The following is a 22313-nucleotide window of genomic DNA, read 5'->3' as shown; positions in this document are numbered from 1 at the left end:
GTAGGGGAAATTCAGAGAAAATGAGCCAAGGCCAGTGAGTCTGAGTTTGAAGAAATAGCATTGTTCTTCAATAATTGTTCTTTTAGCAAACATTGAAAACGGGTACCACAGACCCGAACACTTCCCGAAGGGTTAAGGCTGATGATGGGAACCAAACTTCTGTGGTGTTAGTACAGAGAGTTCTAGACTAACACTCGGGTGCACCCTGAAACGGCGCCATATACGCTGGATCAGCAAGGCTGATCAGCTATGGCAAGCGAATGGGTATAGAGAGAGAAACAAGAACACTTTTGTTCTCTGGCGATGGGTCTGGACAAGGGCTGGACCTGGACCCAGCCAACCCTTCTAACACATGGGGCCTCAGTGGGGGATTAGGACGGGATTGGGGGGTTTGAGGGAAGGGAAGGGTGTCCACGTGCTCTGTGTAGCCATATTGGAGGGGTTTACCCGCAGATGAGTGCCGTTTGGACTAAACACAAAGCCTGAGAGGGATCAGAGCTTTGGTGGTGGTGGTGGAGGGGGAGTGATCAGCACGAGGTTAGACTCGGGAGAGGAAGAGGTAAATGTGGCAACATGAGGAGGAATTTGAGTTTAGGGTTAACGGCAGAGACATATGTCGGACATGTGAAGTTGAGCATCGACCATATGACTTGACATGGAGGATAGGCACTTCAGCGCTGTCCAATAATAAACCTTAACGTCATAGTCAAAGCCATAGTCTACTGTTGGCATATAACAACTTTATAGCCTATAATACATTGTTATGCAATATTTCTCTGATCCTCCTCCAGCAACACACACATTTTTGCATACCTGGAGAGAGATAAAAGAACACACAGAAAGAACCATATTCATATTCTATCATATTCTCCATGCATTATATAGGCAGTAAAACACATATCCATGAAAAGCAAAGCAGCATGTAAAAAATGCACCTGCTAAATCTGTTCAGGAGAGAACACAAGAACTTGCTGACATAGTCATAAAACCAAGATGGCAAGCTGCCACTCACTGTTTACATGTGTAAATATAGGAGCCTGCTGCTGGTGCATGCCTAAAGAAAGCCGTGGAAGGCCTTTAAAAAGCCCTTCCCTAATCGTTCAGGCATCATCTCTAAATAGACAATATCACTGTAAGTAGCGTCTCTGACAGATGCCAAAAGCCCAGGTGGCCTTATATCGAGAAGAGGAGCTTTAATCCAGCCAAGTCTGTACACGTTTACAAAATGAGACTAATTTATATTGGAGTATAAATCTAGCAAACCTATTATCAGGGACAGACTGGGATTCTTCCAAATAGACCCACTACACCCTTGCTGTCTCACATAATTTACCATTCAAAAATAAGTGGTCACAGTTTACAAAAATGCTTTATTCGCTGCTTGAGAATTTGGGCCCCATGACATAAAATACTTTTGGGCCTCCCAAATGCTAGGGGGGTTAGGGGGCATGTTCCCCCGTGATGAACATTTTGAAAAATAACCCCTAAATGATGACTTCTGGAGAATTTTGCGGAAACTAATTGATAAATTCACTTAAAATATATGACATGCATTGAAAGCATAATACAGCCTATAAAAACCTGCACAGGTTGTTATACTCAACTCATTTTAAGTCTATTGGGAGTTTGATCTCGTCACATACTACATCAATGGAGTAAGCCTAGCTCCTGAGCAATCTTTGAATAATGTAAAGGTCAGACCTGTTAAACTCACCTTAACATGACATTTACTGAGAGTAAATGTTTTTCTTTATAAACCTTATCTTATAGCCTTAACAAAGCAACACTGTCAAACCTATGTTTTACCTCTAGTCTGTAGGAAAGGCAGGGGTAGCTCAAATAACCCCTTATAACATGTAAATGATCTGTTTACATGTTAGGCTATATTCTTGTTTTTTTTTATTTATTTAATATTCATTTAATTCATGAAGAATGAAGAGGCCTGCCTTTATGGGGATTTTTCATTTGAAAAGGGGGTATTATGAGACTGTATAGGCCTATGTTTAATGCTTGGTATCAGAATCCAGAAAGGCTACAGCTCTCCTAAAGAAAGTTCGTATGTGCAACGTTTATTTAATTTAAGCAGTTAGGACCCGTATTGAGGCCCAAGCTCAGTTGTGTTATTAATGTTTTATGAATACGTAGCCTACCACTTTGATGAATGGAAGAAAATAAACAGTAGGCCTACTGCTGTGCACATTGTGCAGCATGCCTTTTCGTAGCTCCTTTCAATAACTTTTTTCATATTCTAGCATAGCCTAATGTGTAAAACTGCATAAGGGGTAAGGTTTAAGTCACACCAAACGCATGATAGGTGATAAAGTTTGTCAATAGCCTAAATATAGCCTACCTTTGGGGAAAACTGATTAAATGTCGCTGTTCTCCCACTCCGTTTTATGTTGCCTTTTTCGTTTTATGCCAAGTTTTTCCATGAAGACATCTTAGGCTACTGACTGTAGGCTAATTTACATTCACCATCTGTTCTGTACGCACGTTCTTCAAATCTAGCGCATTTTAGAAGCGCAAGGCTATGAGCAAGACAAGAGAGGGGTGAAGGCTGCTAGGCAAATAGTAGCCTACTGTACTATGCCATACCACTGTAATCTTAATCTATGTAGGCCTACTCTACATTCCTTGTTATCAATATGCCATCAATAGCAATAGACAACCAGATGTTGTCAGTCTCTGAAACCAGTCTCAGACCAGAAACATACAGATTGATATTTTCAGTTGAAGTTAAGGATAAAGCTAAGTAAGGGTAATTTCACAGTTTTTTATAGGCTAGACTTAGACTGAGCCGACAATTGAAAGTTTAATATTTCTGAAGGGAAGTATATTTTGTTTTGTTGTGTCAGTTGAATGAGCTCCATTTAAAAAAAAAAAAAATCACAGTGTGGCATGCTTGACTGGCATGTTCTAAAGCTTGACTGGCATGTTCTGAGTTATGTGGATCCATGTGAATCATCATGGCCTCCTCTGAAACTCTGACATAACAGCACCACACATACACAGACACAAACACACACATATGTGCACGCACACACACACACACACACACACACACACACACATCGACAGACCATAATCATCAGATCAGTAGAGAGGAAATCAAATAGAGATAGCCCAAAGAAGTTTACACCCAGATACAAATAGCTCCCATTGTATAAGAGCACAGAAAAAGAAATCACTTGCACGTGAGATAGTTGAACCTTCAAAGCATCAACACGTGACACATATCTGTCTCATTTCTTTTCCAGCTCACTAAATGTCACTATTATACTTGTTACAAATAAATAATTCAGCTGTTAATGCTGTTAAATAAAGAATAGTCAAATGTTAAACTAGCATGTTGTTGTCTATTAGTTTAAAGTCAGCCCAAATGGATTCTCACGCTGGTTACTGTCTTTAGTCATTAATTAACAATTGTATGCTTTAGCAACCTATATGAAACATTTAAAAATGCATCAAACTGTTGTCATTGCATTATGAACAGCTTTGATCCTAGTTATGAATACTGCATATTGTGAACTAGAGCACTGGATAAAGACTGTGAGCATCTTTGATAGAATCACTGCTCTATAGCCTGTGTGTTGTGTTTAGTACAAAATATAAAATACTTGTCAATTATAATAATATATATTACTTCTGTTAATGAGAATAATTAATTTACAGTCATGCACACATCTATATGTAATCATATGCCTCAGCTAAACCCAAACATGTGATGGAAGGCATTACTTCAGTTCTTAGAAAAAAAATACAATATAACAGAATCACCAGAGGTGACAGACATTACACAACCAGAGAGGATGCAGCCACAAACACAAACACAGAGTAATTATAGAGTTAGAGTCGGAGTTTTGGAAGAGACTATTGAACTTAGGCGGATGGTATTGGTGCCACATGAGGTGAGCACATTGTTGGACACAACAACAGAGGGATTACATAAGAGACTTTTTTGCCACGTGGAAAGCTGCTTGAGTAATCATGCCCATCTCATCAGGGTGGCACTATGCCAAAAGCAGCTGGCTAAATCAGAAGTAGCCCCCCAGGACGGTTTGAATCTGACTGACTGGATCAATGAATCCCAATTACTTTCATAAAATTCAGATGAAAAGAATGAACATGGCAGCTTCAAATGCAACATACGTTTTCCAAGCATCTCCCAAACATTTGTGCACTGTGTTACTCTGCAATAATGCTTTCACAGTTACACTGAACATTTTTTTCTTTATATTTGACAATTCATGCTCGCTGTCCTGCACACTATGTTGCCAGTATAATGCATCAAGGCACTGATAGGACAGCACAGTCATCCCAAAGACTTGAAATATTTATCTTGATACTAAGTCAATAGGACAGTTAGTAACAGCGTAAAGATGTTTGTTTTTGTAGCACCTAGTACTACACGTTGTTACTCAGGGCCACCTCGCTGTGTCTGTGGGTCGTTACATAAAGACTTAATTGTTTTTACGGCAAACATGGGAGGGTTCAGTGAGAGAGAAGCCAGCTTACAGTAAGGATTTCTACAAACAGCTTAGCCTTAGATTTAAGCACCTTATTTAGTTACATGAAGTGAAAATAATCAATAAGCCCATCTATGGCAGGAATATAAAAGGGCGCCTCTGACAGAGAGTCGTCACAGGCAAGTGGAAAACCACAGAGAGAGTATCCACACAGCTGAAACCTAGCCTATTCTTTGGCTTTGATCTAACCGTACAAGCAGGTAAGACTCCCTATGGGTTAACGAATGAGGGACGAACATGGGACTTGGGCTGTGGACGGTTGACTGCAGGCTGTGAAAGAAATTTAATATGAACTTATATTTAATATGAACTCATCGCTTGGGGGTTTTAGTTTTTGTATTGTCATTTCATGACATTTCCTGCATTTGTAGCTCTTTGAAAATCCTCTCTGCTTAAAAATTAGCCTGCACTGTGTTACAATGTCCAGCTGTTAGTGACTTTAGCTGCCTGTATGCGACATGTACTATTATAACAGGATGCTGTGTTGAGGAGTCACTCCTAGATTATTCTTATAACCCACTGAGTTAGCTACAGTCATCATTTCCACTTCAGATGTCATGCATTAGTGCTTTTGCTCACCATCACACTTCTTGTTTGCCACACAGAATGGAATACTACAAGTTCGCTCTGCTCGTTGTGCTCTTGTCCTACATCGAGCGCTGCTGGTCTGCCTCCTGTGTGGTGGACACTTTCACGGTCAAGCAGGACTTCGACCCCAAGAGAGTGAGTCCCAGTCTTGGAGAATTAATACTATTATTCCCCTTAGTCTGGAGGGGGATACTGAAAAGCTGAAGAGAGCTTTATTTTTCATCTGGCTCTCTGCTCGTCTAAAAAAACTGTGTTGTGTACAGACTGTGGATTTTCCTAAACCCCCCTGGCTCTTTGTGATTCTTCTCTGCAGTATGCTGGCAAGTGGTATGCCCAGCAGAAGAAAGACCCTGAGGGCCTGTTCCTGCAGGACAACATCTCCGCTGAGTACACCATTGATGATGACGGCACCATGACTGCTTCCTCCAAGGGCCGTGTCACCCTCTTCGGGTAAGCTACGGACCCCATTTATTGATTTTCTCAAAAATATAATTAATGGGTTAACTGATGGATTTGTCCCGTTGGTAGACATTTTATACAGACTATGAACCATGATTACCGTGTTTATAATGATTTGTTGATTGATTATGATCTGCATTATTTTTTTTCTCCATTACTAACTGTTGCTAATGCTAATGGTGGCTCTAATTGTGTCATAGATTTTGGGTTGTGTGCGCTGACATGGCTGCCCAGTACACCGTGCCTGACCCCACTGCTCCCGGCAAGATGTTCATGAACTACCAGGGCCTGGCCAGCTACCTGTCCAGCGGAGGTAAGCAGAACCATCATCACAAAATAAAACTGCTTTCCATCGGCTGCAATCTTGCCATCCCCCTGCTATTTGGATGTGTGGTTGAGTTTTGTGCTCTTTTTCTCTTTTCATTGCTCTCTAGGTGACAACTACTGGATCATTGACACCGACTATGACAACTATGCCATCACCTATGCCTGCCGCGCCCTGAAGGACGATGGCACCTGTGAGGATGGCTATGCCCTGGTCTTCTCCCGCAACCCTCGTGGTCTGCCCCCAGCCATCCAGCGTGTGGTCCGCGCAAAGCAGGAGGAGATCTGCATGGCTGGCCAGTTCCAGCCTGTTCTCCAGTCCGGTAAGTTCCTCGCATGCCACGAGCAACCTGAGTTTTCAACTTTCCCAAATGGAAAGTCATTAGCTAACAATTCTTGTCCCATAGGTTTATCTCTATTTTTAAGTCAGTACTTTCAAAGTCATATTTAAGTAATTTCTAAGCCAGCATTGAAATGGCATGATGAGGACCAAACCATGTCTGATCTCTGCTTCTCTTGTCTTTTTGTCCGTGTCCACCACAGGAGCTTGCTAAGCAGTGGGCTCTTCTTCAGAGGGATTCCTTCAGCATGCTGGCATGGGAGGGGGCATCCGGGTCAATAGTGGTGCTTTAGAGAGTTGTTATAGCGAGCTGCACGTTGGGAAGAAGCCATTTGTGATTCACTGTGTCAAGGGAAACTTGTTGTGTTGTACCAAGTGTGACAAATAAAATATTTTTAAACAAACATTACCGTGTTGCCCCGTCCTGGTAATTTCATGGAGGTATTCTGCTGGACTTTCTACTGTGCATCAGAATATTTTATAAACATACCAACATACCAACCAAAATGTATCCATATCAATGATCATGATCAATTATTTTATAGTGGTATTAATTTGGCCTTGTACTATACATTATTGTATTATATTGGTATTAATTTGACCTTTTCAGAAAATTCCCCAGCAAATATTATTTTTGTTGCCATCAAATTTAACATAACTTTGTCTACTAACCTCAAACATACTGACTACTACAGTATATATCTACTCTTAGAGAGATAGAGACAGAGAGAGAGAGAGGTCTAATCTTATTTGTAAAAAAACACTGTAGATAGATAGATAGATAGATAGATAGATACTTTATTGATCCCCAAGGGGAAATTCAAGTATTAACCCTGGCTCATTCAGTATGATTTATTCTGCCTGAAGAAGGTCTGCCGACTGAAAGCATTCACAGTTTTGAGTACAGACTGGAGTGTGCAGATTTTTCTTATATCTTTTATAAGTTACCTACCAATCCTGCACCTCGACAGATGAGCAGTGATCTTTGACTTTATTACAGTAAGAAAAATCACTTGAAAAGGTCAAGGTTCACACTCAAGTGATTGTGACAGGTGTCTAGTCTACAAAAAGGATGTTCCTCTTAAGATTTTATGGTTGGTTAGCAGAGGATGCGAATAGCCAATGACATTATACAACTCCTGACTCCAGCAGTCTCGATCTTACAAGTCCAATGTTATGCAACACATTTCAGTCCAGTTAGTAGCTCTATGTGAAGCTTTCAAAATAAACCCTTTTAATGTTTATGCTTATGTTCAGTCATTATATTAACATAATATAAGGTGATCCACTTGTGTCTCCCTAAAGTGGAACAGCAAATGTAAAATACTAACAATCTAACAAAGTGGTGTTAGTCAAAGTTATGTAGAGGATTTCATAAAAATGTTCTGTATCGTTGGTCAACCCAGCAACCATTTATTTTTAATTTCTGGCCCAAGAGAAGATTGGCATCTTTGGGTCGGAAAAAAGGGTCAGATTTAGCCTCAATCCACTCTCTTCAGCATCTGTCCTCTTAAATCTTGTGCCCCTCCCATCCTGTTGATACACCTGGCCAGCACCCTGCCCACACAGCCAAAGGCTAAGGTCATGGATCACCTGAGGTCTATCCTTACACCACACTTCAGTGGGATCCATTTCTGCACTGAACCTTTGGCTAAAGCTGTCTGTAAACGGGATTACACGTGTGTGATTCCAAGCTGTCTCGGAATGTTCTTGTGAAGTAAATGTTGGAAACAGTGAGGAGATGAACACAAACTTGGGCTAAAGAGCCAAAGTGTTCTAAAGAGCCAAAGTGTTGACAACAACCGTGCAGAGTTTCAGGAAGAAGGTCATCATGTTAGGAGTGCCAAGATGTTGAGTTCAGAACACCGGAAGGACAGGCACTGTTACCATGTTCACGCGTTGCATCACACAAGATACTTTACATGTGAGCCGCGGCTGTATGACAGCCTTATGACCTTCAAACAGAAAATATGACACTGATGTGTTTTCACATTTGGAATCAAGCATTCTGTGTGTTTAAATTGTAATATTTGTTTGTTAAGTTGTTCAATTATGCACTAATACACACTTCTTTTCCACTGTCTTATCTGAAGTGATAGACCTAAAATGATTCATAGACCATAGACCATGTTTAAAACGTTTGATGTTTGATGGCGCAGGGAAACCAGTTTTACCCGATTATATATCTGAATTGCTTTCCACCCAACAATGTACACATACCCTAAAGAAACTCCCCTGGGGACCACTGGGTCCCTATAGGACCAGATGGCTCCGTTCCCTCCAGACGACAGCTTGCACTGGCCCAGCCAATGAAAGCACCTTATGACCAACAAGTACTTAAGGACGGGACAGAGTTGATTACGTAATTAGATTAGATAGAAAGCTCTGGCAAACTCTGACCAGAGTGGGTGTATGCAAGAAATGAGAAAACTCCACAAGGTCTGTCTCTGTGCATCAGGGAAGGTTGCCATCATTTACCAGTATGATTGGACAAGTGTAGTTTTGTATGCATCAGAAGACACTGGGCCAGATACGACCAAGGTCTACCCTTTTTCAGATCCACATCAAATTTAATCCAATCTTCTATTCAGGTTAATGTATGAGATGTTATACATTATTCATGCCCATAAAATTAGCTAATCTATTGTATTCTACTTTAGTCTTGAATATTTGCAACATTCCAAGAACTCCATTTACGGTTGAAGCTAAAAAAACATCTTGAGTTTGATGGACATGCTTTAACAACACAAATGGTAAGTGTGGTTAATGATTGTTATGTAAGACCTCACCAGCACAGCTCTCTGGACAGACCTCTGGTCACGGTTTGACTGCTTTCATCAAACTGTTTGGTTCCCCCTAGTGGTGGGATTCTTTGAGCTGTCCTCCTTTGTCCAACCACCAATGTTTAGATTGACCCACAAGTAACCTGAAATAGATCAACAGGGTTTCATGATAAAAAATAAAAATAAAATAAACATATTTGTCTTATCACTACAAATACAGATACATGTATTTGTCTTTCCAAAAAAACGTCAAAGCCACTGTAACTTCAAAGTAACTTTGGATACAAGATACAAGGATACAAGGAAGTTTATTGTCACATGCATTTTTTTTTTTTACTTTGAAAAAATACAGTGACTTCAAAGAACCTTATCGCAGTGATAAAATCTTTGAGCAGAACATGTAGACAAAAAACTTGGCTTGAAAAATGTAATACGTTATTGTTCTCTCTTTCAGTCAAGTTCCTTTGATGGAAGTCACTCTCAGATGACATGACCGGTCAGAACCGAAGTTATTAACCTTACCTTTTTCCAGACAAAAAAAAGACCATAATGCAAGCACTTCCTCTGGCATGGTAGATCTAGGTAGATCTATCTAGTTGGTATAACCTTACAAAGAGTTCATATAACAATTCAACTTTACAGCTGTCCACTCAATACCATATTATTAACTATGATAAGGCTCCTGAATGTAAACTTTGCTACGGGTGAATCAAGCTGATGCGTGGCATCTACTGTACAGTATGTCAGAGATGGCATCTCAATATACTGTAGGTGGCACGTCTGGTCAGATCCTAAACAGCTTGTTCATTTTCACACCACCACGAATGCTGACAGAACACCTCGTGAATAGAACACCTCACACAAGATAAGAGTGCCTCTAAACAAAGCACGAGACCTTGCAATAGTTTACCCCCTTTAATGGATCGGCACACAAACATTTATGGTCCGAGATTGTCGACAGGTTGTATTTTTCTTGGAGGAGTTAATGGATAATGATGGGTTAGCGTGACCCAGGAGGACCGGAACACAGGTGGGGCTGGAGACATGACTGTACCACACCAAACAGGCCAGCTGGCCCCTGTGAGAATCCCTCATAATCCCTCGACTGGAAAGTTTGTACTACAAGTTCACAGTAGTTCAAAAGGTCATGCACCTGCAGCACACCAATCCCACTGGCAATCATCACTTGGTGTACGTGCATCAAATGAAACACCACCCACCCCGCTTTTACATTAAAGCATTTCAGTTCAATAACAATTCTGACAGCTAATTATGAAAATATATACTCTAATAGCAGGGAATTGTGATAACTTTGGATTACTTTCAAAAAGGGGTATTTGACTGTGGTGTCGCACACCTTGGAGTTACTGGGGAATAACTGATTCCCTTAGAGTTAAACATGACATCATATTGTGAGTATATTGAATATAGTATATGTGAAAACAACATCATCAATTTATAAATCTAGCACAGAGAAATGCATAGACATTAGCATTACAAGCAGAGGAATTTGTGTGTTAATCAGCACAAGAATTAGCGCCTCTCTTTTGCCAAAATAGGTCAGGACACATATTTCTCATTAACCCCTCTTATCTTCCTTATACACAGAATCTGTGCTGAATCTGAATCTGTGCTGACCCATAAAGATCCATTTTAGCTCCCTCTCTCTCTCTCTCTGACATAGCAGGGGGGCTCTGTTGCCATAGAGACAAAGCAGCCATCACCACCCCCCCCTGCCTCCCCACCCGACACACACAAACACAAAATCACACACACCCCTCCCTTTTCTGTCAGCCTGTCAGTGATTGGCTGTGGCTGAGGCTTATGTGAGATGTGTTTTCCCACAATCCCTTGCTCAATTCCTCCAGCCACCGCTCACCGGAAGACTCAGGGAGGGAAGGCATGGAAGATGCATTCTCTACCCTTTATACATGCTCCAGTCATGCGGGTGAGTTCACTCTCCTATCAGTAAGGTGTTTCAAAATTACACTAATGCTATGAACCATGGTGCCTTTTATGCACATAAGAAAATGAAACGAGGATGGTCCAAAGCCAATGGAAATCTGTAGAGCCATGATGGAGCCATCCATAGAGGCTTAGCCAAACAATTACCCATTTGTGTTTTTACAGCTTATTCTGTCAATAAATGGGGGTTTGGCATTCATAATTAGAGTGGTATATATGATGTGCATAATTGAGAACATTTGTAAGCTTTCTGTAATGAACTCTGACTTAAATATCATATCTTCTAAATGAATAAGTGTAACCAAATGTGAGGATAGCCATTGCTTCCTAACTAACACATATACATTTGACCTGTTTTATTTACCTTAGCCACACATGGCAATAATACATGATAACAGCTAATAAAACAGTAACCAATAACATTTATCAGTAAAACACAGGCATCTCATTTGGCTTTTCTGAAGTCCTCCGACTCTCCATCTTCAAGCAAAATGTTCTACCATAGCACTTGCCTACATTTGAAACAATGAACACACTATGACTATATAAAGCTAGATACACTGGTGCTATATCCTTCAATACCCATCTGTGACAATTGTGTCATTGTGTACATATACGAGGGAATACTGGGAAACACTATTTTGTGTCTTGTGATTGTCTTGGCTCTCTCTATTCTATACGAGAATAGACCCCATACATCTCAAGCATGACTACATCTCAACATTTTCCCCATACAATTGTAACATGAATATTGTGGTGGCTAGATTGAAGTATTGTGAAGGTAGAAACAGCACGTACACTGGATTTTATGCTTTAGAAATTGTAACCGATTCCCCTTAACATCATAAGATTGAACCATGTGACATACAATGAATCAAAACCCATTCCTCTTGTCCAACATCACAGCATTGTCAGTGCATGCATAATGCAATAAGCCCCCATGCCCACGCAGAAAATGGGGTTACAAATCAACTTAAGATCAAAAAGTCAGAATAGCTTAACTAATCCCAGAAATGCTGATTTTGATCTGCAAGTGCACTGAGCTTTAAGACAATGAAGGGCAATTCCACGGAAAATTTACTTTTTGTCACATCCATAACGCCAGTGAAATGTCTTGCCATTTGTATGATGTGAATGATAACATTCATTTTTTGTGCATTTTTTCTCATGTACATTCTTCATCCAAAAATAGCAAATGCTCAGATTTCATGTAATCATTCACATCATACCATATACTATCACATTTTATCGCCGTTATGGATGTTATCAAAAATGTAATTTTCCATGGAATTGCCCTGAAACAAATAACAACAGTATCCATACGTATCTATATCTTTACACTGCACATGTTTTTTTTCCATATCTGGTTTGTCTCTCAAATTCTGAGGAACTCTTCAGAAATAGTATTGGGCAGACGTGTAACCTATCAGTACAGAGCCCAAGAGGTGTCGTTGCAAGATATGTTTGAATATCGAGAGAATGTGCACTCATTTTACTAATGTGTGCGCTCTTTTTACTTAATTGTGATCTAATTGTACTAGATTGTTGCAAAATTTCAAATGAAAGCACAATTTAGTCAATTGAGCACACTGCTTAGTAGAACATGCACACTATTTAGTAAACTGTGCGCACATCTAGTCAATAGAGCACAATTTAGTAAAATGAGCACACAATTTAGTAAAATGAACACCAATTTTCTCAATATAAAAAATATCTTGCAATGACACCTCCAGGGTTCTGTATATCTATGAGCAACAACAGGAGCTCTTCTAACACAACATTCATGATATTGTGTTGGCCTGTTAGCTATCCAATTAGCAGATACATTGACAGAGGGGACACAATGAATTACGCTTTGAGAAAAACATCCTCTTAAAAATTACTCTGCAAAACGTCAATCAGTATTGAAAAGAATGTGGTAAGGTGAAGAACAAACTGTGTGCATCTGCAGGACATTTTCTCTGTGAGGGAGAGAGAAAGAGTGTGTGTGCATGAGAGCTAAGTCACACACCCACTCCTTACCCTCCCACTTCCACCCAGCCAGTCAAAGATTGACTTGTCTCTCTACAAATGCTGCCCTGTTCCTCACTATATTGCTCAAGCCAGAGCTCCACAAATAAATAGTCATTATACTTCACACAAAGCATACACCTCTGATCCACCCCTTGTTCATTCAGCCTATCAGAAACATCTTTGCATGATTAAAGACTTCCCTTTTTTTGGTTTTGAGAGAGAGGGAAACATAAGGTCTACTCCATGACTGTATAGTCGCACTACATCTGTCTACTGTGGTAGGACTTAATGGACATTTTTCGTCTGCCACCAAAACACTATCAACTACCTTGACTTTAGGGTGAGTCATTGTTTTTGTTCATAAACTACCACATTTGTTTATGGGTTAGGCCCTATTGCTTTGGGATGTTTGTCCTTATATATCAAAGTTCAACATTTCACAAAGTTCTGGTTTCTGCATTCTGTGTTTTGTTAGTTTGTTTTGAAAGTATCTGTCTGAAACTGTTAAGGTCAGGTCACAACAGCCACGTCTTAAGTGTTTAAAATTGGTCACTTTTTGCTCACTGCATATAGATGTTTGTATTACTATGTGGAACTAGCTCATTTTCCTCTCTGAAGTCAAATGCATTCCTTGCAACTATAAGAGGAAACTTGGAAACTCATGTCAGAAGTTTTCCCCCCTATAGTCATTATCGTCATTTAGAATGATACCATCTCGCATTGTTGTGTCTCATCCCTATTTAATTTATTCCCCTGAGCACACAGTGATTGTGCAACCCTTTGCTCGCTATCTAAACTTTACTCTGCAAAATCCCCCTGGCAGTAAAATCTGCATTACATACTTGTGTCAACCATATTTTTTCTCAGCATCAATAAAGACCTCAAGTGCTAGGATACCACGTAATAAAGGATTGCGGAAAAAGAGACATGACAATAAAATTTACAATGGTGTTCCATTTTATGAAAGTTTAACTAGCCTGTCATGACCTGTAACTTGCAAAAATCAAATGTGTCATTGTTTAATGGTTTATCTTTTATTCAACTGTAAATAGATTACAGAATTATTCACTGAATTTGTCTGTGATCATTGTATTTTTTGTCTCAGGCAACAATGATCAAACAGGATAACACCTTTTGGTAATGGCTCTAAATGCCTGTGTGAATGAAGCCATGATTATCATTAAATGGTTTCAATCACTCATAAAAGATTAAAGCCTTCTCTGAATGCTTTTTTTCATTTCAGGAGCTTGGCTGAAAACCCCATTACCCCATGGGTTCGCTCTCACCAGACAATATGGAGGACACCAAATCATCCGTGATAGGACCTCTGGAGAGAAGAGTCCGACAACGCAAAGCCCCTCTCGAAGTGATAAAGTCCAAAATAGGCAGAAGCTTAACCTGCTCCGTGCCCAGGTTAAAGGGCGCATTGACTGGACTCTTCCCTGTAGTGCTATGGCTGCCAAAATACAAGCTAAAAGAGTATGTTTGGGGCGATCTCATGTCTGGCCTCATAGTGGGCATCATTCTTGTCCCCCAAGCAATCGCCTACTGCCTACTGGCAGGGCTGGAGCCCATCTATGGCCTGTACACATCATTTTTTGCCAACATCATCTATTTCCTGATGGGCACCTCCAGGCATGTGTCAGTTGGCATCTTCAGCCTGATGAGCCTCATGGTTGGCCAGGTGGTAGACCGAGAGGTCTACCTGGCGGGCTTTGATCTGAATGAGGACGCTAAACAGGGGCCCGCTGGTGGTAATGCACTGAACTTCACAGAGGATTCCTACAGTGGTGTTATGAATGTCTCAACATTAAGAGTGTTGGACATGGAGTGTGGGAAAGAATGCTACGCTATCGGAATTGCTACTGCACTAACTTTACTTGCTGGGATTTATCAGGTATGGGCATCTTCTAAATACTATCAGTACTTTACTCTCCATTCTGTACACATAACTAACCAGCCATCAGCACTATCCATTTCTGCAAGCTTAATAAATGACCACCCTGTTGTTATTCTCACTTGTATGTATGCAGGTGTTGATGGCTGTGTTAAGGCTGGGATTTGTCTCAGTCTATCTCTCTGGGCCAATGCTTGATGGATTCGCCACTGGTGCCTCGTGTACAATCCTCACTGTCCAGGCCAAGTACCTTCTGGGACTGAAGATCCCTCGTCACCAAGGCTACGGCACTGTGGTAGTCACCTGGATCAACATCTTCAAGAACATTCACAAGACCAACTTCTGTGACATGATAACAAGTGCCATTTGCATCAGCATCCTGGTGGCTGGCAAAGAGATCCAAGAGCGGTTTAAGGACCGCCTGAAAATACCACTTCCCACTGAGCTTGTGGTGGTTGCAGGTGCAACCGTAGCATCCCATTTCGCTGACTTCCATGGAACGTACAGCTCCAGTATTTCCGGGGCAATCCCCACAGGCTTCATCCAGCCAAAGGTCCCTAGTGTAGACATGATGTCCCGGGTTGTGTTCGACGCAATCCCGCTAGCAGTCATTAGCTTTGCTTTTACAGTCTCCCTATCGGAGATGTTTGCCAAAAAGCATGGATATACAGTTAGGCCCAACCAAGAGATGATAGCCATTGGCTGTTGCAACATCATCCCTTCCTTCTTCCATAGCTTCACTACCAGTGCTGCCCTGGCTAAGACCATGGTGAAGGACTCTACAGGATGCCAAACACAAGTGTCCAGTGTTGTGAGTGCCTTTGTTGTCCTCTTAGTCCTGCTCTTCTTTGCCCCTTTTTTCTATGCTTTGCAGAAGTGTGTCCTGGCCTGCATCATCATTGTGAGCCTGAGGGGTGCTCTTCGCAAATTCAGGGATCTGCCCAACATGTGGCGTGTCAGCAAAATGGACGCCATCGTCTGGATCGTGACCATGGCATCAACGGCGCTCATAAGTGTGGAGCTGGGATTGCTTGTTGGGGTGGTGTTCTCCATGATGTGTGTCGTGGCACAAACTCAACATCCCCAAGTGTCTTTACTTGGTCAGGTCAATAACTCCTGCCATTATGAAGACACAGAGGAGTACCAAAATCTACAGACCATCCCCAAGGTCAAAATTTTCCGCTTTCAGTCACCTTTGTACTATGCCAACAAGCAAATCTTTTTGAAGTCCTTGTACAAAACTGTTGGACTCGAACCATTCCTTGAAGTGACCAGGAGGAGGAAAGCAGCAAAAAAAGATTTGGCGGCAAAACAGAGTAAGAAAGCGGACCAAGTGAATGGTGAAGTTACTATAGAACTCATTCACAATGACCTAGAATTCCATACTATCATCATAGATTGTTCATACATGCCCTTTATTGACTCCACTGGGATGACCACATTTAAAAATGTAGTGAAAGAGTATAAAGAAATTGGTGTCACAGTTCTCTTAGCATGCTGCAATACTTCAGTCATAGACTCACTGAAGCGAGTAGCCTTTTTTGGGCCGGCTGACAAGGACATGCCCAGCTTATTGTTTCATACGGTTCACAGTGCTGTGTTTTTTGCCAGTGATGTTCCAACAGCAGAAGCAGCGGGCAATACACCTGTATAATTAACATGGGTCGCGAGAATCGGCATGTGGTGTATGTTTCATTGGAGAAGTTAAGAGATATACTGATGCCAATGGTCATCCACAAGCTATCTGTGAATGGGATATTTAAATATCACTTTAAATGAATGATTTTAAGAACACAATAGCTTTAAAGACCATGTTTCACTTTAAAGTGATATTCCCTTAGTTTACTGAATGTCTGTTTCTGTGAATTTCATTGCACTGAATGAGAGAAAAAACTATATAGATCAGAAGAGAATAGAAAAATGAGAATGAAATTTGACCAAATCTAGAGGATTCATTTTTTGAAAAGTTAAAACCGACACACTTTTTATGTCAGTAATATTTGTTTAAGCATACGCTTGGGTATCTTAATCAAAAACTACATTGTTATACTTGTTGTATACATATAGGTATACCAGAGAATGTCTAATAAGGGGGGTATACTTGATGTACTTGATACAAATCTTATTTATAGACATGCCATATTTTGATACCTAGCCTAGAAACTAAATGTCATCTCATGGCCCCTGAAGAAAGGCCTTTTTGTTATTTCTGTGACCATGTGTTTTGTTGGATATGTGACAAAAATGATGCATATAAAAAATCCACCCTCAGAGCTGGAAGGCTGTTGTCTCAAATACATTACACAAACACATAAATGCAGAAAATTACAATAAAGTATTCAAATACAGCTTATTCTAAACCTACAGGCCTATTTGATCTGAACAGTAGATCAAACAATAAACCAAAATGTCAGCAGGTAAAAGCTTGTTGTTGGAGGCAAAGAATAAGCATGACAATATTATTATGACCGCCGCGCCGCGCTTTTTCGCATGTCCAAATTTCCGTCAAGGATTCCCGGAACACTGAAAGACCGGGGTAGACGAAACTTGGTGGGCATGTAACCCCACATGGATAGCATGGAACCGTCGTTTTTCGTTTTGATCTGTAGCCCCCCCGCTGGACTGGACCCCCCGAAAGGAGGGTAGGGCAGACACAGTTTTCTGTGAATATCTCGAGAACCGTAAGGTTTAGGAGGACCATTTTTTTTTGTATGTTGATCTCAAGGGGCCATGTCAACCCATTCCATAACCACTCATTTCATGTATAGCGCCACCTAGTTAAACACAAAAAAGTAAAAATGAGGTGTTGTAATCGCAGGTATCTGTGACCTAACATAGTCAAAACTGCACGAAATTGGAAGTGTAGGATCATTATGACACCCTTTGAATGCACGCCAAGTTTCGTGGAATTCCATTCATGGGGGGCCACACAATAAATTAATTTATGTTACTATACACCAACTGGCCTGTAGGTGGCCGGAGACAGTTTTCTGTGAATATCTCGAGAACCGTAGGGCCTAGGAGGTCCACCTTTTTTTTGTATGTTGGTCTTAAGGGGGCATGTCAACCCATCCCATTACCACTTATTTCATGTATAGCGCCACCTAGTTAAAAATTAAAAAGCAAAAAAATGAGGTGTTTTCATCACAATATCTCTGGCTGACATGGTCAAAACTGCACGAAATTGAAAGTGTAGGATCATTATGACAAACTCCGAATGCATGCCAAGTTTTGTGAACTTTCGTTCATGGGGTCCTTACAATAAAATAATTTATGTGTACATTTAGTGACCGTACACCAACAAGGATTCCTGGGACACTGAAAGACCGGGGTACACGAAACTTGGTGGGCATGTAACCCCACATGGATAGCATGGAACCATCATTTTTTGTTTTGATCTGTAGCCCCCCCCCCCCCCGCTGTACTGGACCCCCTGAAAGGAGGGTAGGGCAGACACAGTTTTCTGTGAATATCTTGAGAACCGTAGGGCCTAGGATGACCAATTTTTTCAGTATGTTTGCCTCCAGGGGTCATTTTAACCCATTCCATGTGCACACATGTGCATAAACAGATACACACGCACACACATACATTCACAGTAATCATATGTATGACACATACTCACACAGTAGACATATGTACGCATGCATGCACATGCACAAACACACATACGCAGGCAAACACACAAGCACACACACACACACACACACACACACACCCACAGACATAAACATAAACATGTACACGCACACATGCACACAATTCAAGAATTTCTCAGAATTATGAACAGGCAAGATGGGGGTGGGGTTGTATAAAATGAATTTTACATGTGAAATCTATGAACTAATCATGTTTTGGTACTTGTTGTCTAGCAGATACCAGTGAGAATTGAGTGTGGATAATGCAATTTAGTGAGACAGTTAGAATCATATAGGCCTTTCAGTGTATTTTTGTGGAAAAAATGTGCTGGACTGGGCGGCGGTCATATTTTGTACCGCTCGGCGGTACATCTAGTTCTGAAAGTAATTGTGGTGAATAATTACTTAATATTAACTTAGACTGGCAAACTTCAGGAACACTCAGGAATCAGGTTTATTCTGTTACAAGCAGAGAGGGTAAAAAATGGTCTATGGTCTGGATCAACCTCTCCCTCTCTTCCCCAGTTCTCCATCCTTCTTCTTACAATGCAAGTTAGTCACTTTTGTATGGGTTAAACAAAGAAAGAAATTGGCGGCAAAACAATCCCACGTGGTGGGTTCTCCACTTGGCATCAGACACACCTACTCACACCTACTTCACACCTACCCATTCTTATCTGAAGAGCATGAGGAGAGATATCTTATATATCAGAAATATCACTTATAGAATATTCCAAATATTCTCACAATCAAATCATTACAATCCTTGTACTGAGACTATTACAATGATACCAAACATGAATATATTTACATTTCAATACACATGGATACATTATAGCAAGGTAACATCCTTTGTCTTGTGGATCTGATAGCCCTTGGAACCAGTACATTAGCATTTCATTGGGGGAGGGGAGGGTGTCTCTGTTTAATGCCAAGAGGGGCCACATGGCTAACTGAAACTAGTCTTGAAATTAAATTATTATTAATTTTAACCCTAACATTATTGCTATCAATTCCCCCTTTTCAAGTCTGAATGACTTGAATTTTAACATAATATTCCATAAAGGTCTTGAATGAGCATTCTTGAACAATTTTACATTATTTTTTTATTTTTTTTATTTTTTATAAAGTCCATAATCAGTCCATAATCAATGTAAGTGTGTGTGTGAGCAAGGAAAGAAGCGTTCAGCATACATCCCTTCTTGCGTTTCTCTTCCGTTGAAGAAGGGTCCTCTTATGAAACTTGAATGTGTCTGCATTGTTTCAGTGTAAGTGTATGCGAGTGCAAAGGGTGTGCATGGCAGGCCGCGTTCGGCGTGCACCCTTGTGTCTGTCCAAATATGTCCACATGTATTGCGGGCAGTGAACAATGTGCCATGAGTGTCTTTGATGATGCGGGAGTGCGAGGCTGCTTTCGGCACCCCCTTTCGTTGCTTCCAGTCAGTCCAGTTTTGTTGCTTCCAGAGTCATGGCAGTTGGTTCTGCCACAGGTTCCGTTGGACCTGTGGTTCCTGAGCGTCGTCCAGTCCCTCCCTTTGTCCCTTCTGGCATGAAAGAGACCTGGAGAGACTGGAGAGTGGTTTCACAACAACTTGGAGAGACATTAGCATGTGTAAACAGAGTCGAGCAGTGTCTTGTGAATGCAGTTTCACAAGTCAACAAAAGTATGCTTAATGTTTTCAGTTTCTCAATTGGAGACAGTCATACCTATCGGTCGTCTAACACAGCAGCACCTGGTCAGTCTTTTTCCACCCTTCAGGGCTATTTCCCTCCAAACAGAGACTAAACATTTGCATGGGATCAACAGCAAATAAAACAATTAATGAATAGGTTTGCATCTATCAAAAGGCCAATATAAAGAAAATAATTTAAAAAATTGGTTAAGTTTAGATGTTTAAAAGAAAAATGCACAGACTCATGTGGGTGGGGTGTCCCTGTCTTTTAAAGAGATTTTGCATTAGAAGTGAGGGTCAATAAAACAAAACATTAAGCATCTAAAAATGACAATTTTAGCAATAAAACCAGTAAACTTAGAGAAGAAAGTGTTTCAAGTCAATACCATCTATCTCCCCCTTTTTATAGTTTCTTAACTATAACAAATTCTGATCCCAATATGAATGAAGAAAAAGAAAATACACAACTAAAAACAAATAAAAGGTAATTTCAAACATAAAGAACTCAAGTAGTGGGTATGAATCCACTCAATTGAACATTTGCCCACATCAAACACGGCGTAAACATGTAGCAAACATTTCCCATTGGCATACAAGCAAAAATAAAAATCTGTCTTAAAATGTTAAACCCCAAAAGGTATCCCTCAAAAGACAAAATAAATAAAGGAAAGAGAAATGGTTGAAATCAAAACAATGGCCTCCTATTAACACTCCTCTTATCTCCCCCAGTGAAGCTCCTTTGTGTCCATGGGGGAGAGGCTGGGGGGTTGGGGACAGGATACAGTGGTGATGAAAAACAAAGGCGGTGAGATAACAGATAACAACTGTTTGAAAACTTTTGACCCAAGAAAACAAAGAGAGCATCATTTCAACATTCAACATTTCAGATAATCCTGTTTCATACAAAATAAATGTTGTTTCTGAAGAAAAAATAGGAATCATTAGATCAGACTTAAAATAAATTGTATCTCATCAAGTAGGCCTAAAACATATTAAACAGCAATCCATTTCAGCTGGGAAATAAAAGTTACAGGAAAAGAAAAACTACTTGATACTGTGGAACATAAAATAAAGTTCTTGAAGTCCTTGATCCTGATAAGATTATAAACTTTGCAACAATTCCTCACTCAAACATTTCAAAACAGAAGGACTTCTGTTTTCGTTTGTCCTGCCATGTCCTGACAGGACCACAGGAAACAAAAAATGGAAACAAACACATATTATATAAAGAAATAAAAGATTAATAAAAAAAAAATTCACACACACAGGGCCGGCCCACACGCGCATTCATTCATACTGTTAGTAGACACACACGGACACACACAGCTCCATGGAGCAGGAGGACAACTTAAACGGGCTGCAGGAAGATTTTCCTGCTTAAAAAACAAAAGAAGTTTAAGGCATTTTCATCATGTGCTCATGTTAGCTCATAGACAAAGACATCTAGACGCCCCTAGCGGCAGCTAGTTAGCTCAGGCGTACTTAAAAGAGGCCTAACCATGCTCTCTTGAGCTTATGCTATGTTTGCACACTTGAAAAAGGTTATGACGACATGAATCCTGGTTTCATCATCTATCAGTGTATTAATACGTGAGTGTAGATGTAAAACAAAACATCTACTCAAAAACAAAACAAGACTAGCGTTAGCTTAACACTTTGGATTCTAGCCGCTCATACGCTCTTGGTGATAAAAACAAAAACAGCAGCGCCAAGTTTTGGCTAATATTCTGTTTGGTATTGAAGGAATGAATGTTCTGCAAACAAAATGGGCTTAAACTACGTAGCTAGTGTGGTTAGCAGGAACCGCCCAGATATATACCTTCGTTCAGTACCAAAAGAAACGCAGATTAAAAAGCATCCTTACCTGGGAGCTGTCACCAGAGCGATGAAAAGGATCAGATAGACAAACAGACAGGTGTGTGTGTGTGTGTGTGTGTGTAAGAGAGAGAAAGAGAAAGAGAGACACTACCAGCATGGACGGATTATGAACTTTCAGGCCCCTGGGCCCAGATGTATCAAGGGCCCCCCACTAATTGTTGAGGGGGACATTGTTTTTAATTTATTTGATGTGATTTCCTGTATTCTGGTGCATTTTGGGGATGGCCTA

At 40.5% G+C, this 22313-nt stretch overlaps 2 protein-coding genes across 3 annotated transcripts; both read left to right on the top strand.

The window, feature by feature from the left end:
• The first annotated feature begins 4582 nt into the window (after positions 1-4582).
• rbp4l (retinol binding protein 4, like) lies at positions 4583-6641 on the top strand. Its single transcript, XM_042059986.1, has 6 exons — positions 4583-4726; positions 5132-5249; positions 5428-5564; positions 5774-5886; positions 6008-6220; positions 6441-6641. Exons 2-6 carry the CDS (start codon positions 5133-5135, stop codon positions 6449-6451), a joined length of 591 nt encoding a protein of 196 aa, XP_041915920.1. The 5' UTR covers positions 4583-4726; position 5132; the 3' UTR covers positions 6452-6641.
• Positions 6642-10881: 4240 nt separating this feature from the next.
• On the top strand, positions 10882-17168 carry slc26a1 (solute carrier family 26 member 1). 2 transcript variants are annotated; one of them, XM_042059985.1, is made up of 3 exons: positions 10882-10968; positions 14242-14895; positions 15032-17168. In XM_042059985.1, the coding sequence occupies exons 2-3, from the start codon at positions 14269-14271 to the stop codon at positions 16547-16549; spliced, it is 2145 nt and encodes a 714-aa protein (XP_041915919.1). In that variant the 5' UTR covers positions 10882-10968; positions 14242-14268; the 3' UTR covers positions 16550-17168. The 2 variants fall into 2 exon arrangements, with proteins under 2 accessions (XP_041915919.1, XP_041915918.1); XM_042059984.1 differs by lacking the exon at positions 10882-10968 and adding an exon at positions 13214-13338.
• The last annotated feature ends 5145 nt before the right edge of the window (positions 17169-22313 follow it).

The sequence above is a fragment of the Alosa sapidissima genome, chromosome 13 (genome assembly GCF_018492685.1).
Source record: "Alosa sapidissima isolate fAloSap1 chromosome 13, fAloSap1.pri, whole genome shotgun sequence".
NCBI lineage: Eukaryota > Metazoa > Chordata > Actinopteri > Clupeiformes > Clupeidae > Alosa > Alosa sapidissima.
Note: the sequence above shows the minus strand (reverse complement) of the source record. Positions and strands in the feature narration are given on the sequence as shown.

Bases quoted from the DNA above. Each gene is read 5' to 3' on its own strand.
- slc26a1 (XM_042059985.1), top strand. From the start codon at position 14,269: ATGGGTTCGCTCTCACCAGACAATATGGAGGACACCAAATCATCCGTG. The intron at 14,896-15,031 runs GTATGGGCATCT...GTATGTATGCAG, and splicing joins TACTTGCTGGGATTTATCAG to GTGTTGATGGCTGTGTTAAG.
- rbp4l (XM_042059986.1), top strand. From the start codon at position 5,133: ATGGAATACTACAAGTTCGCTCTGCTCGTTGTGCTCTTGTCCTACATC. The intron at 5,250-5,427 runs GTGAGTCCCAGT...TCTTCTCTGCAG, and splicing joins AGGACTTCGACCCCAAGAGA to TATGCTGGCAAGTGGTATGC. The intron at 5,887-6,007 runs GTAAGCAGAACC...ATTGCTCTCTAG, and splicing joins CAGCTACCTGTCCAGCGGAG to GTGACAACTACTGGATCATT.